Consider the following 12720-nt stretch of genomic DNA (forward strand, 5'->3'; position numbering starts at 1 on the left):
AGTTTCTACTACTTTCAGGCATACTGAATAGGCGTGCTTTCTATGGAAAACTCTCAGCAGGTGTCTGAAATTACGTTACACCTTTACGTTTCGGAAGCGGGCGCTCGGGAGGGGCTCTGCTGCGGGCCCAACCCCTTAAGGCGGTGCCGGCCGAGGCCCTTCGCTGCACAGGGTCGTGGGGCTGCAGTTCCCGGCGGCGGCAGCCAGGCCGCTCGCTCGCAGCCCGGGACTACAGCTCCCGGCGGGCCCTGCGGCGGCGCCGCGCCTGATGCGCCGTGGGAGGGGCCGTAGGGACGAGGCGGGCGCGCGGGACCGTGCGCCGGGAGCGGGATGTGCGCGTTGAGCTCCCGGCGCCTCTCCCGCGGGGGACGGAGTCGCGGGAGCGACGCTGGAGGGGTGAGGTCTCCGTCTGGCCGCCCGCATGGAGCTGAGCAGCGCAGAGGCGGCATCCACCCGGTTCCTCGGCCTCACTCAGCGGTACCGGAGGCGGGGGCTGAGCTCGGGCGGGGCGCGGCGCGGTGCGGACCCGCCCTGGCCGTGGTGGAGAGGCGGCGCTTCGCCTCCACCGGCCGGGGCCGGAGGGGCCGCGCGAAAGGGCGGGCGGCCCTTGGGCAGCGCAGCGGCGGGAGCCCCCGAACCACAGCCGCCTCCCTTAGAGCTGCTGCAGGTGGCGTGAGCGGAGTCGGACGAGTGTCTTCGGAATCCGTTTCGGAGCTTATTCAGCGTTGCCCTCGCGCAAGCAGATACCACTAGGATATCTCTGCAATTATCCGATTGCTGAGTGCGCTTGTACCTGTGACTGCTTCTTAGATGAAAATAGATTGACCCATACTGGCAAGTAGACATGTGGAATGTGAGGAGAATGGCGAGCCAGAAGGCACGCACGCTATGTCGTTGTGATCACACGGGTGCAATCTGCAAACTCGCTCCCTTCTGCCACTACCCTTCCGCCCCCAATTAAAGTGCTTTCCAGTGTCGAACTCCTAAAAGCCAAAACTTGTGATTTGACACTAGGATCCTAAAACCGTCTAGATTTAGATCAGCAAATATGTTTATGCTTCGTAGTTCAACTTTCAGGACTGTTGAAGTTTGTAGGAGCTTCTGTTGAAATGGGAGGAAGCTAGTCCTACCTCCTCTTCGTCATTACTCTTCGTTTATTCAACAACGCCTGTTTCTAGACAAATGGGAGAGAGAGGTGCAGTGTACCTTAGGTGCTGTACAAATGCGCGTGCTAATTTTTTTCATGTCAGTAAAGGGTCATCTGTATTTAAACACTTTGCAATATAAGTAGATTTTAAATTAAGTCAAAGTGATCTGAACCACTGAGGAATTAACCTCTTCGGTACTGGCAGTTCACCTTAATAGGATGAAAACTACTCTAAAACTGTCATAACTGGAGCAACAGTTTTTCTGATGTAGTAGATCAGGTCAGGACTGAGAAAGGATGTAATTCAATGAGAAAGATTAATATAAAGTTGATGTTAGTCACAGTGTGTTTTTTAAATTAGCTGATGTGATGTGTCAGAGAGTTGAGTACAAATCATGGTGGTAACCACGAACAGAAAGCCAAAGAGGTATGCAGGCAAGAATTCATTAGGGAGTATATGCACTTACACAAATAGCGTGATAATGTAAATCTTACCTATGTGTAAATCGAGGCTAAGACACCTGACTTTCATGAGGTTGTCTGTGTAGCGTTTGTGTTGGTGTGAGATTCTGCTTTAATTGCTTGATACAAAGGAGATGACATGATATGAAGTAGTTAGGTTGAGAAGAAACAGAGATTAGCTATTGGGTATAATTCTGATTTTTGAAAGGACTACTAGTGTGTTTGAAAGTTAGGTATGTTTTCAGTAGTTTGTGGACACAAATGGATTAGAGTATTAATATTAAAACACTTGTTTTAATCATTTGTTCAGATATACTCTAGGTTTTTTAATTAGTGAGAGCAGTGTGAGAAAAATGCTTTTAATACCAGAAGGTATGGTTTGTGACAAACCACTATATTTCCTCAAGTCTTTGGAGTGCAGTTTGTGGAGAGGATTGGACCATAAACCTTTCTGATGCACAAACTGCTGTTCAAGTGTTTTCTGAGCTTGTCTGTATTTTCCCTCTGTATCATGTGGTCTGAGAAAACATTATTTCTCCAATGAAACTTGCTTGTTCCTCATGTTCTCCGGATAATTTGATGAATATACCCTGTCTCTCTATGTCTGTGAATTTATGTAACCTTGGTAGGAATAGATCTTAGGCATTTGGGCTGGGATGGAGTCTTGTGGATTCACCTTACAAGGCATGCGTGGTTATCACATCTTTCTTTTTCACCTATGTCACCACAAATGTCTGTGACTGTGAGATTGCACTAGAGGCTGGCTGTGGTATTGCAGTAACTCATCTCAAGACCTGATGAATGTGAAGCCTCTTCCAGTTTCCTTGCAGAATGTGACAGTGCTGTCTCCTTGTTATTGTATATATACTGCTCCTGTCCGCATGCTTATCGTGTCTGTGCTTATCATTGTGTATAGAACTCTAATACAACCCTGCTCTGTGTCATTCTGTCACCAGCAAAGCTGGTGAAATGTGAAATGTTGGAGTATGCTGGAGTGCCTCCTAAAGGCAACTGTTTTATAGCTTGACATTATGGAAATGTTTAAAAGAAAAATCTAATAACCATACTGAAATTATTTAGATAAAAAGGGTTTCTTTGAGAACCTAGAATAGAGGCTATATTTGTATGGTAGGGAATATAGTTTATAGGCATCACACCAGTTGTGAAGAGCTCTGTATTTCTAAGTACAGATAAACCACAAGTTTGTATATCAGTGGGTTTCCTTCAACATCCTCTCTCTCATGGTCATCAGGGAGTCTTTGTGGTGAACTTTTCTTTGAACTAATTTGTCTTCAGAATTTTGCTAGAAGAAATGTTGAGAACACTTGAGAGTGTTTTTTCCACGTTGAGGGAAAAAAAAAAGATTTTTATGTAGCAACCCCAACTTAACTCTGCACCTCGCTTTGTCTGTTGTTTTGACTCTCTGGTTGGGAAATGTTACTGCAGTAGTCATTGTTGGTATGCATCTTGATCTTAATTCAGATCAGACCAGGCTCTTTACTTTGGCACTTTGTATTTCTGAGTAAATGGTTTCCATGTCATGTCTTTCTTTAACTCAGTAACCAGTATTTTGTTACATTAGTGCATACATGTGTTGTATGCCAAAGCCATTTCTTATTTCTGTGACCTGTGTTTGGGTTTGAATACTCGTTTCGTGTTTTATTTTTTAAAGCTTTTTGTTAGCTGCTGACTTTGTTATCTCTGCAGCATTAATATGCTCAGATCTTAGCATACTTTTTTCTGAGAGTTTGACTTTCACTCAGCTAAAATATCACCAAAATAAGATATAGGACTTAGTTTGTGTGTACAGATAGTTCTCAAATGCCTCCGTAAGTCCCTGGCTTTATCATGCAGGTAATTCACAAGATGGCATTTTCCCCTGGTTTCATGTGTTTTGAGGGTAGCTTTGCCACAAGGCAGAAAGTAGTTCAGTTTTATAAAGCTCAGCTTGCTTTTTCTGCTGCTTTGTGGAGCTGTTGCATGACTGATGACAATGACAAATTATCCGGGTAGAAATGGTTCCATTCCAAACACCATAGGCCAGATACTCTTTGTGGTGACTTTCTAATTTGTATTATATTTGTGTTTGGGATTGTCCAGATGTCTGCCAGCAGTACTGACAGTGCCAAGTATTTATTGATCTGATTTGCTTTTACAGTGGTTTCTAAGGCAACTAGCACACCTAGTCACAAAAACAGATTTTGTAGAAGAAAAGGAGCACACAAAAAAATGCTAGTGCTACTATGATTAACTGGTTCTCTAAAAGTAAAACATATGAAGATGTTACATGAAAATTTAGATATTTCTTCTGCTTATTGATGTAACATTACAATTTATAGTACTGATAATTCTCAGAAAATTTTATCTCATGTTGCTAGATGGAGGGTTTCTTCTTGTTTCACTTGGTTGGGATTTTTTTCCATTAAAACTAAATAACTTTATTTTCATAACTGCTGACAGAAGGGAGAACTGTAAGTTTGGAATATGATGGAGGGGTTGATCTGCTGGCCCTGGTACAGTATGGGTGATCAAGGTCTATGTTAAATTTCCACCTGCATCTTTATTTAGCTTGTATTTGTAACATGTATATCTCCATTGCAAAGGTGAGAGGCTTAGTGTTTGTAGTTAGAGGAGGTGGTGCTTAATGTGATACGATGGTACGAGATTATACGTGATAATGCAGGTAGATTTTAAACTTCATATTCTAGGATTATATTGGCTTACTTGATAATTCTGTCTTTGTTAAGGTGGTGGAAGGAAACCTATGAAATGCTGTTGTTTTCTTACCCTTATGAATTAAGTGTAAGAAATTAAGTGGTTTAGTTTTTCTTCATGTGGAGCCTGAAAAGAGACTGGAAAAATCAGTAGCAACGTACAAAGTGTGGTCTTATTGAGCATAGTGCAGTTGTGCTATTTGAAGCATTAAGTTTACCGTAGGTTTTTCTTCCCTTAGATTTTCAAATGTGGTTATAAGCTACCACCCCCTTTGGAACTCTGATTGCATCATACCTAAATATTTAATTTAATCGTAGCTTTTACTTCCAGTCAAGACCCAGACTCTCAGCTAGAAGGCAGGAGGGACCTGGACAGACTGGAGAGTTGGGCTGATTCCAACGAGATGAGGTTCAACAAGGCCAAGTGCCGGGTCCTGCACTTTGGCCACAAGAAACCCCTGTAGCGCTACAGGCTGGGGACAGAGCGGCTGGAGAGCAGCCAGGCAGAAAGGGACCTGGGAGTGTGGATTGACAAGAAGCTGAACATGAGCCAGAGTGTACCCAGGTGGCCAAGAAGGCCAATGGATCCTGGCCTGGATCAGGAACAGTGTGGTCAGCAGGTCCAGGGAAGTGGTTCTTCCCCTGGACCCAGCACTGATGAGGCCACACCTCGAGTGCTGTGTCCAGTTCTGGGCCCTCAGTGCAGGGAGGACATTGAGGGGCTGGAGCAGGTCCAGAGAAGAGCAACAAGGCTGGGGAAGGGACTCGAACAGAAGTCCTCTGAGGAGAGGCTGAGGGAGCTGGGTTTGTTTAACCTGGAGAAGAGGAGGCTCAGGGGAGACCTCCTCACTCTCTACAACTACCTGACAGGAGGGTGTAGCCAGGTGGGGATTGGTCTCTTCTCCCAGACAGCTATCAGTAAGACAAGAGGGCATGGTCTTAAGCTGTCCCAGGGGAGGTTTAGGTTAGATATTAGCAAGAAATTCTTTACAGAGAGGGTAATCAGGCATTGGAATGGGCTGCCCAGGGAAGTGGTGGATTCTCTGTCCCTGGAGGTTTTTAAGATGAGACTGGATGTGGCACTTAGCGCCATGGTCTAGTAACTGCGGTGGTAGTGGATCAAGGGTTGGACTTGATGGTCTTGGAGGTCCTTTCCAACCCAACTGATTCTATGATTCTATGATTTCTTTTCCTTTGGGGGTAATAGGAAAGCCAGACTGCAGTGGCTGCTAGAGATTGTGTAGGCTATAAGGAGTGTTCTCTGCAGCAATGAGTTCACACACTGTGAACCTCGTTCAGCAGGAATGACTTTTTTTTTTTAATGTTAGAATATTGCATTGCAGGAAATGTAAGTCCAGTTGATCTGTGTACACTGATGAAGCGTTTCTGTTCCAGATCTGTCTCTGAAGATCTGGGTTGCAGACGTGGAGACTTTAGCAGAAAGCATTATGGATCTGTGGAGCTCGTAAGTTTATGTAGTTTGTCCTTTGATTTATCACCTTATACAGAGCAGAAATCCTTTTCATTTCCAGGTAAAAAGATTGAATTTAGTTTGGAAAATGTGCTTTCTAAGCTAGACTTGGCAGTTGTAGACTAATAAAAAGAGTCTTCAGAATAGATATTTTAGACCTGTGATTAGAAATATTTTTACTGCTTTATTTGTGAATATTTCATGATAACAGGTCAGAAAGTGTTATATAAATATTATCTTTACCTCCAGATGAAATTGAACCTTTTTTCGTCTTATAAGCTGAAGATTGCAAAATATTAGGGTAGTATTTAATGAAGTACTTGCTATTATGTAAGTCATAAACTGTTTGCATGCTCACATATGTACAAATGTATGTAATATTGTATGTACAGGCCTCAGAGTAGTGGGAGAAGGTTTAAAACTAAAAGAACTAGTTAGAATAAATATATTGAAAATGATTCCTTAAAATCTGTTAATTATCCTGTATTTTCTTCAAATTCCAAGATTAAGTTGGCATTTCATTTTTCTCGTACATAAATCTCTGCTGTGAAAATAGCAGTATATCAGCGGTTAAAATAGTGTCACTGATTACAAGGTCATAATGAAATTATATAAATTACTATAGGAAAGCAGAAGTGAGAGGAAGTAAAGAAAATGAACTCCAGCTCTCTTACTGTGGGAAGAAATCACGAATTTTCTACTAGCTATAGTTGCAATTTAAAGTTCTTGGGTAATATATTTATTAATATGTATGTAAATTGGGTGTATATTGGTGGCTTAGTTGCTGTAAGTTGCATTGCAAGAACAGCAGGTATCTTTCTTTTCTTTCCATACATTCCACATAACAGATGTGGTATTTTAATCAAAAAATACAAGTGAACCGTTTTCTGCTAAGAGGCTCTTTCATTACTAATACTTAGACTCTTTTGCTGGAAAAGAAAAAGTTATTTGTAATTATAAATTCGCAGTAAGCTCACACAAATGGTCTTGTGTTTTGGTTGGTTTTCTTAAAATTCTGCTGGTATTTTATGAAATTGTGTCTTTTTATCTTTTGGAGTACAAACTTATAAAGGTTCTTGTTGCCCTTTCAAGTTTCTAAATGTTCGGTATTTAACTTTTCTTACTTAATGTTTTCCACAGTAGCATCTTAGTTGCTCAGTTCTTTCCAAATCATTTTGTCTCTGCCCTAAACACTTTTTCATATGTCTTTCCCAATTGTGTGCCAGTTGTCCGTATAATCTCTCCTACAGTTTATATAAAGCACGAGGATGCATTGGAGGTTTTGCCCTGTTAGTTTATTTCTGACATAGCCTCAGGTTGCTTCAAAACAAGGAGAAAACTTCAAAATGTGATTACTCTCCTACCAAGTGAAGGAAGAAGATGTTATCCTAGAATAACATAGATTACTAGAGGAAAGCAATGAATTGCATTATTGTTGTTCAGATCCCATTTCATAAGTTTGGTATGATATGCGACAATCACCCTTTTTACAGTTTCGGGAGGAGTAACATGCAATATCATTGGCAGCATTCTCCTCCCCTTCTCTTGTAGGGATCCTAAGCGGTGTTGCAGGACACATGAGAATTACTTTGTTATCCTTTGCTTTACTGTCTTCTCAAGAGCTTCTTTAGCAACAGAAAGAGTTTCAGTGTTCTGTGAATCCCTGGATTCCCTTATAAAAAGACCAAGCAGCCTTTCCAGAGTATTTTTGAAATTGTTGAAGTCTTCAGCTGGAAACAAGCCCTATTTTCTGATGTTAATGCTGGAAACAGACCAGGACATCTCCTGTACCTTATGTTGTTCAGCATCATCACTGAGCATTGTGTTTGGAGATTCTTGTTGCTCTCTGTCTCCTAAAAATATCAATGAAGGAAGACATCAATAAATAAAATGCAGTAAAAAACTGCTAGTCCCAGTAATATTGCCAATAAGTAGAGTTTTAGGCTTTGCAAGGCTGAGAGGACAAGAATCATCATGTCTGTAAGACCCATTTTTTGGAAAGGAGCAATCTTCAAGATCAATTTCTGGAAGGCGGACAAGTCCCTCTTTAGGAGTACTGTGTGTTGGTGCAGCCACAATCTGAGACAGGAGAATTTCTGCTTGGTACTTGGATCTACCAGGAGAGTGAATCTCTCACCCATTTGTGCCTACTTAAGAGTTCTTACCGGGCTGTTCAAAGCCTGTAGTCAAATTGGAAATAGCTGGGCCGATCTCTTCTCTTTGGCTAGTTATATGATGCCTGGAACAAGAAGAAATGGTAGTAAGCTTTGATTGCTGATGGTATAGCTATTTTTGGAACTAGAACCTGTATCTTAAACTCTCTTGTAGCTTATATCTAGTGATGCTGATGGAGCCATTCAAAGAGCTGGGCGGTTCCGTGTGGAAAACGGCTCCTCTGATGAGGTAAGTGGCTAAAAATACTCACAGAAAGCTGAAAAAATAATTCAGCTTCAGTAGTTCTTCAACAATGAAAGATGTGTTTGCAGTCAGTTACTAAGTAAAGAGGACCTGAAAAACGCTAAGTAATAATATGAAAATGTCAGAGTCTAAGAAGAGTAAGTTGGTGGTTTTTTTCCCCTCTCACAGACCAGCTTAGCTTTTCATTCAAGAGTATGTAGTCGAAGGGAAAAGCTGGCATTTTGTTTCATTTTGGTAACATTTTTGTTCACCAGTTCACGATAGGAGAAAAATATGAACCCTCTGAATGACACTTCATAGTCTCTAGTTTGTGACTTTATATTGGTGTCCTGGTGGTACAACTATGTTCAAGCTGACCTTTGTGCTTTTGCGTTTGTTGGTGTGATGAAGTTACAGCTTCATTTTTGTCCGCTTAGTTGTCTTTTGGCAACTGTGCTTATCTCTAAATAAGAAATAAAGAAGGTGAGTGGAGCCTCAGAGTCGTTCCCTCCAGATTCCTGTACTGCTAAACTCACGGTGTGTCCCTGCAACCACTCCAGTGACACTTAGGTTTTCACTTATCTTCATATATTTTCTTCCTTTGTAAAACTTTTTCATCTGTAAATACCATCTTAATATTGAAAGAAAGAAGACCTCATATTCTTGAAATACATGTAAGGTCTTGGTACATTTGTATTGAACTAATATTAACGGCAGACTATTACTGATCATCAGTTTGCATCAGCACTGGTTGCAGAGTTTAAAGCAATCTGAGTATTCTGCATTGGTTTTCTGTGGGGTCATGTTCGATATTCTGTCTTTTTAGTTCAGTTTCATGCAGTTCAAAAGCTGATTAGCTTATATCACAGAAAGATTCCCAGAGCGGGCAATGAATGGCCACATAGTGAATGAATACTTAGAATGGCTTTTTCTTTGCATATGGTAATTCTTAGTGGAAAAGGACTGGAGGGATGCTTGGGAATTTACCTTAACTGGCTAATCCAGAAACAACACTGAAGAACTTCTAAAGCATGCTTTTGTCAAGCAAGGAGTCCTTGGGGATTATTTTGGGAAGAACTGAGAAAATGAAACCTGGACGCAGAATTCCATTAGTTAATTTATTTATTTTTAAGTTTTAGAATACTTTTCTTCAAATTCCACATTGAAATCTCTTCACTGAAATTCTAAGCCATTACCTGTGATAGTGGTACACTAGGATAAGTCTGTAGTTAATTAGAAAAAAATGGGGAAAAAGAGAACAGGAGAGGGAAAAGTTTCAATTTCAGCTACATGCCAACTGACTTCAGAATAATTCTTGCTTTTTAAAAAGCAGCATACAGCTGAAACTTCAGATGAATCAACCAGTCTGGGCTTTTACCTATATTTTGTCTTTCTTTTTTACTTGGTGTTTAATGTAATGGTCTCTCAATTCTATTTCAGAATATAGACTACACACCGGGTACATGGCACAGAACAGATGTGCATTTGGAAAACCCAGAGTATCATACAAGATGGTATTTCAAATATTTTTTAGGGAAAGGTAAGTTTTTTTGTTTGTGAAGGAATTGAAGTTTGAATCAATGAAAATGTAATGTAGCTTTGAATGGCTGTTATTTCAATATGGAAAAAGTGTAGCGTTAATTTGGATTTCTGTAAGCAGTGAAACCTCTGCTACCTACAAGGGATGTTTTGAAAACGTTCTTGGCTTTGAAATCTATACTTATCTTTTGGGGTTTTTTTTACACATCTGTATATAAAAACATAGTTAGTTATGTAGGCAATTATATATTTTACATATGAATGCATAGATTTACAGGTGTCTCAGTCTCTGCATGAGTGGGTGTGCACATCTTTATGGTTGATACTGTGCCTTGTTTTTCTCCAACAGTTCATCAGAATTATATAGGTACAGATGCAGAGAAGAACCCTTTCTTTCTGTCTGTTGTACTGTCTGACCAAAATAATCAGCGCATTCCTCAATATCATTCAATACTTTGGAGAAAAACAGTAAGAAACAAATATTTAACTGCTGCTCTGACTTTGGTTTGGTTTGGGTATGTTTATCATACACTTTTTCTTCAGAATTCCAGTATGTATTTTATAATTTCATTTGATACAATAAGAACATATAATTCTACTGTAGTAGATAAAATTAAACTAAATTTGTAGATAACGTTATACTAAACTTTCTGACAGAAATCTGTGGTGTCAGATATTTTCTAATTGTGCTTACCTGCAACTCTGCTTGTTTTTAGAAATGTTGCCTAAATTGTTCTTGATTATGTCCTGTGATCAATTTAGGCAATTATTTTCTTTTATAATGGTAAGAAAATAGGCAGGTGTGATACTGTTGTCACTAATATTATTTAATTACATTTTTTTCCACTTAAGGTTCCATAAGAGCCTCTTATTTAAGCAATTGATTTAAAACTCTCTTGTAGGCATGCACGGTTCTTTTGTTTGTTTGTTTTTTTCTGCAACATCATTACTTTTTCTCCAAACCATCAGTAAATATAGCTAAATAAAACTAACTCAGTTTTCTTCTTTGTTTTTTTGCTTAATTGTTTTTATTAATATTTCTACTTGAATAGGTTAGTATGTCCTGTAATATATCCTTTTTCTTCTTTATAGGGTACTCAGAAAATATGTCTCCCTTATAGTCCCACAAAAACATTATCAGTGAAATCTATATTAAGGTATGTATTGACACATAGGTTATCATGTAAGATATTTGCCGATATGCCTTTTCCTGTAATTCAGAGCTTGTGTTCCTTGGTTTTCATTATAGATTTATAAAAAGAGTAAAAAATTAACTTTGAAAATCTTAATCATTGAAGCCAGCAAAAAGTGGTTTTAGAGCCTGTTCTGTAATGGGTAAAGTGACAACTTAAATTGGAGAAAAATTCTTAGCACTTTTTCTTTAGCAGAGGGACTGTTTTCAAGTTAATTGGAAAACAGATGCTAAATGAAACTGCACTGATTGAGAAGAAATGTCTTTTTAATTTAGGTAGGCAATAAAGAGCAGTTTTTGCCTAGAAGGTGGTTATTATGTGGCCCTAGCAGGAGGAAGCAAGCAGTCAAGAAGCCAAGAATTATTTTTTCAGTTGGTTGTCTTTGTCTAAGTTTCACTACAGGTGTGTTATGCACAGTGAAGCCAAGAAAATTTCTTCTCTCAGCCAGATGATCGTGCTTGTACTCTGCCCTGCGTCTTTTGTGGCAGAAGAGAATATGAAGCGAGCAAACCCAACACTGTTTCTATTTCTTTGAACATTATAATCAGTTGACATGTCAGAGCACCTGTTTGGAAACCATTCATTCAAATTTAATCTACAGTTTTTACAATCTCATCATGTGGTGTATTTTTCTCAAGTCCCTCACTAACAATGTCATCAATTGGATCTCCTGTAAGGGTTTTAACTCCTCGAGAAACCCATTAAAAGTGCTACCTTTTACTAAAAAGGCACATGTAGCAGATCAATGGGCAGTCTGCACATCCTTAAAACCTTTAATCTGTATAGAGTAGGAACAAGTGTTTCTTGCTTTATTGAAGCGAGGCCACTGGTTAACACTGCCAATGCCTATGTGAGAGGGGAATTCTGGAAGCAGGGCATGTGTTGTGGAGTGAAGCCACTGCCACCAGATCTGGATGTTCCTACTACTGCTCAAGATTTATGGGAGGTCCCAGACCACTGAATTTTCCAGAGACACTATCGGGCCATTGAGTCTCACTTCGTAAATCTGATTTCCTGGGCTGTGGCTCCATTTTGGAATGTCAAGATGGTGAGTTGAAAACACTTCAGATGTCTTTCAGCTTCATCAAGATGAGCTAAGTGCCCTCTTCTAACTCCTACAGCGCTGACTTGAATAGTATTCCTAGTCTGTACTGCATTCTTTACCTGCATAAGTACCTGATTTTCTCTGTCTGCCTACCAGTCTCTGAAGTATCTCTTCCTAACATCCCTTTCCAACCCAGCCTCTCCCTCCACTCCACCCACATATGTCTTTTCAGTCAGGCATTCCAGAGTGGAGAAACTTTGTCATCTGTTAGCTTGGGTCATAACTCTTTTGCTGAAGCATCCTCACATGTTCCATCCTGTGATGCTCCAGTATTTTACAGAGAAAAATGTAGGCTTGTTTCAGACCTTGTTCCCCGTTTCTTCCAGGGTCTGTGTCACATGCAGTCAGCTGCATAAATGTCATCCCCTTCTGCCTGCTTCAGCTCGGACTGAAAACTCTTCCCTGACTATTTTTTTGCTCTTATGGTCCTTGAACCATCCCTCAGGCCTGACTGATATTCCTTTACAGTTCAACCTTTTTGTACCTGGTGTGAATCTAGGTACAGACTGTCTCAAAGGCTTTTGGTTACATTATTAAACCTGTTTTTTCTAAATTGATTAAAACATTTGAATCCCTTTCAAAAGGTACTAAAACAAATTGTGTCTGCACTGTGATCTAGCATAAGCAAAAATGCAAAGATTTGACCTCCGTGTTAGTTCACTGTGCCCCACACAAACTGCATTTGGCACTCC

General features: G+C 40.1%; 1 protein-coding gene across 3 annotated transcripts in view; it reads left to right on the plus strand.

Moving 5' to 3' along the window:
* Positions 1-290: 290 nt before the first annotated feature.
* Positions 291-12720, plus strand: part of GARNL3 (GTPase activating Rap/RanGAP domain like 3) — a 39097-nt gene continuing 26667 nt past the window's right edge. For 2 of the 3 annotated variants that reach the window (XM_027631194.1, XM_027631197.1), the window contains exons 1-6: positions 291-477; positions 5719-5788; positions 8123-8197; positions 9632-9731; positions 10080-10198; positions 10823-10887. In XM_027631194.1, the coding sequence (XP_027486995.1) occupies positions 422-477; positions 5719-5788; positions 8123-8197; positions 9632-9731; positions 10080-10198; positions 10823-10887 (485 nt within the window). In that variant the 5' untranslated portion in view covers positions 291-421. Of the gene's footprint in view, positions 478-1003; positions 1212-5718; positions 5789-8122; positions 8198-9631; positions 9732-10079; positions 10199-10822; positions 10888-12720 lie in introns of those variants that run through there. The other variant, XM_027631196.1, reaches the window with a different exon arrangement.

The sequence above is a fragment of the Corapipo altera genome, unplaced genomic scaffold, assembly GCF_003945725.1.
Source record: "Corapipo altera isolate COAL_440 unplaced genomic scaffold, ASM394572v1 60987, whole genome shotgun sequence".
NCBI lineage: Eukaryota > Metazoa > Chordata > Aves > Passeriformes > Pipridae > Corapipo > Corapipo altera.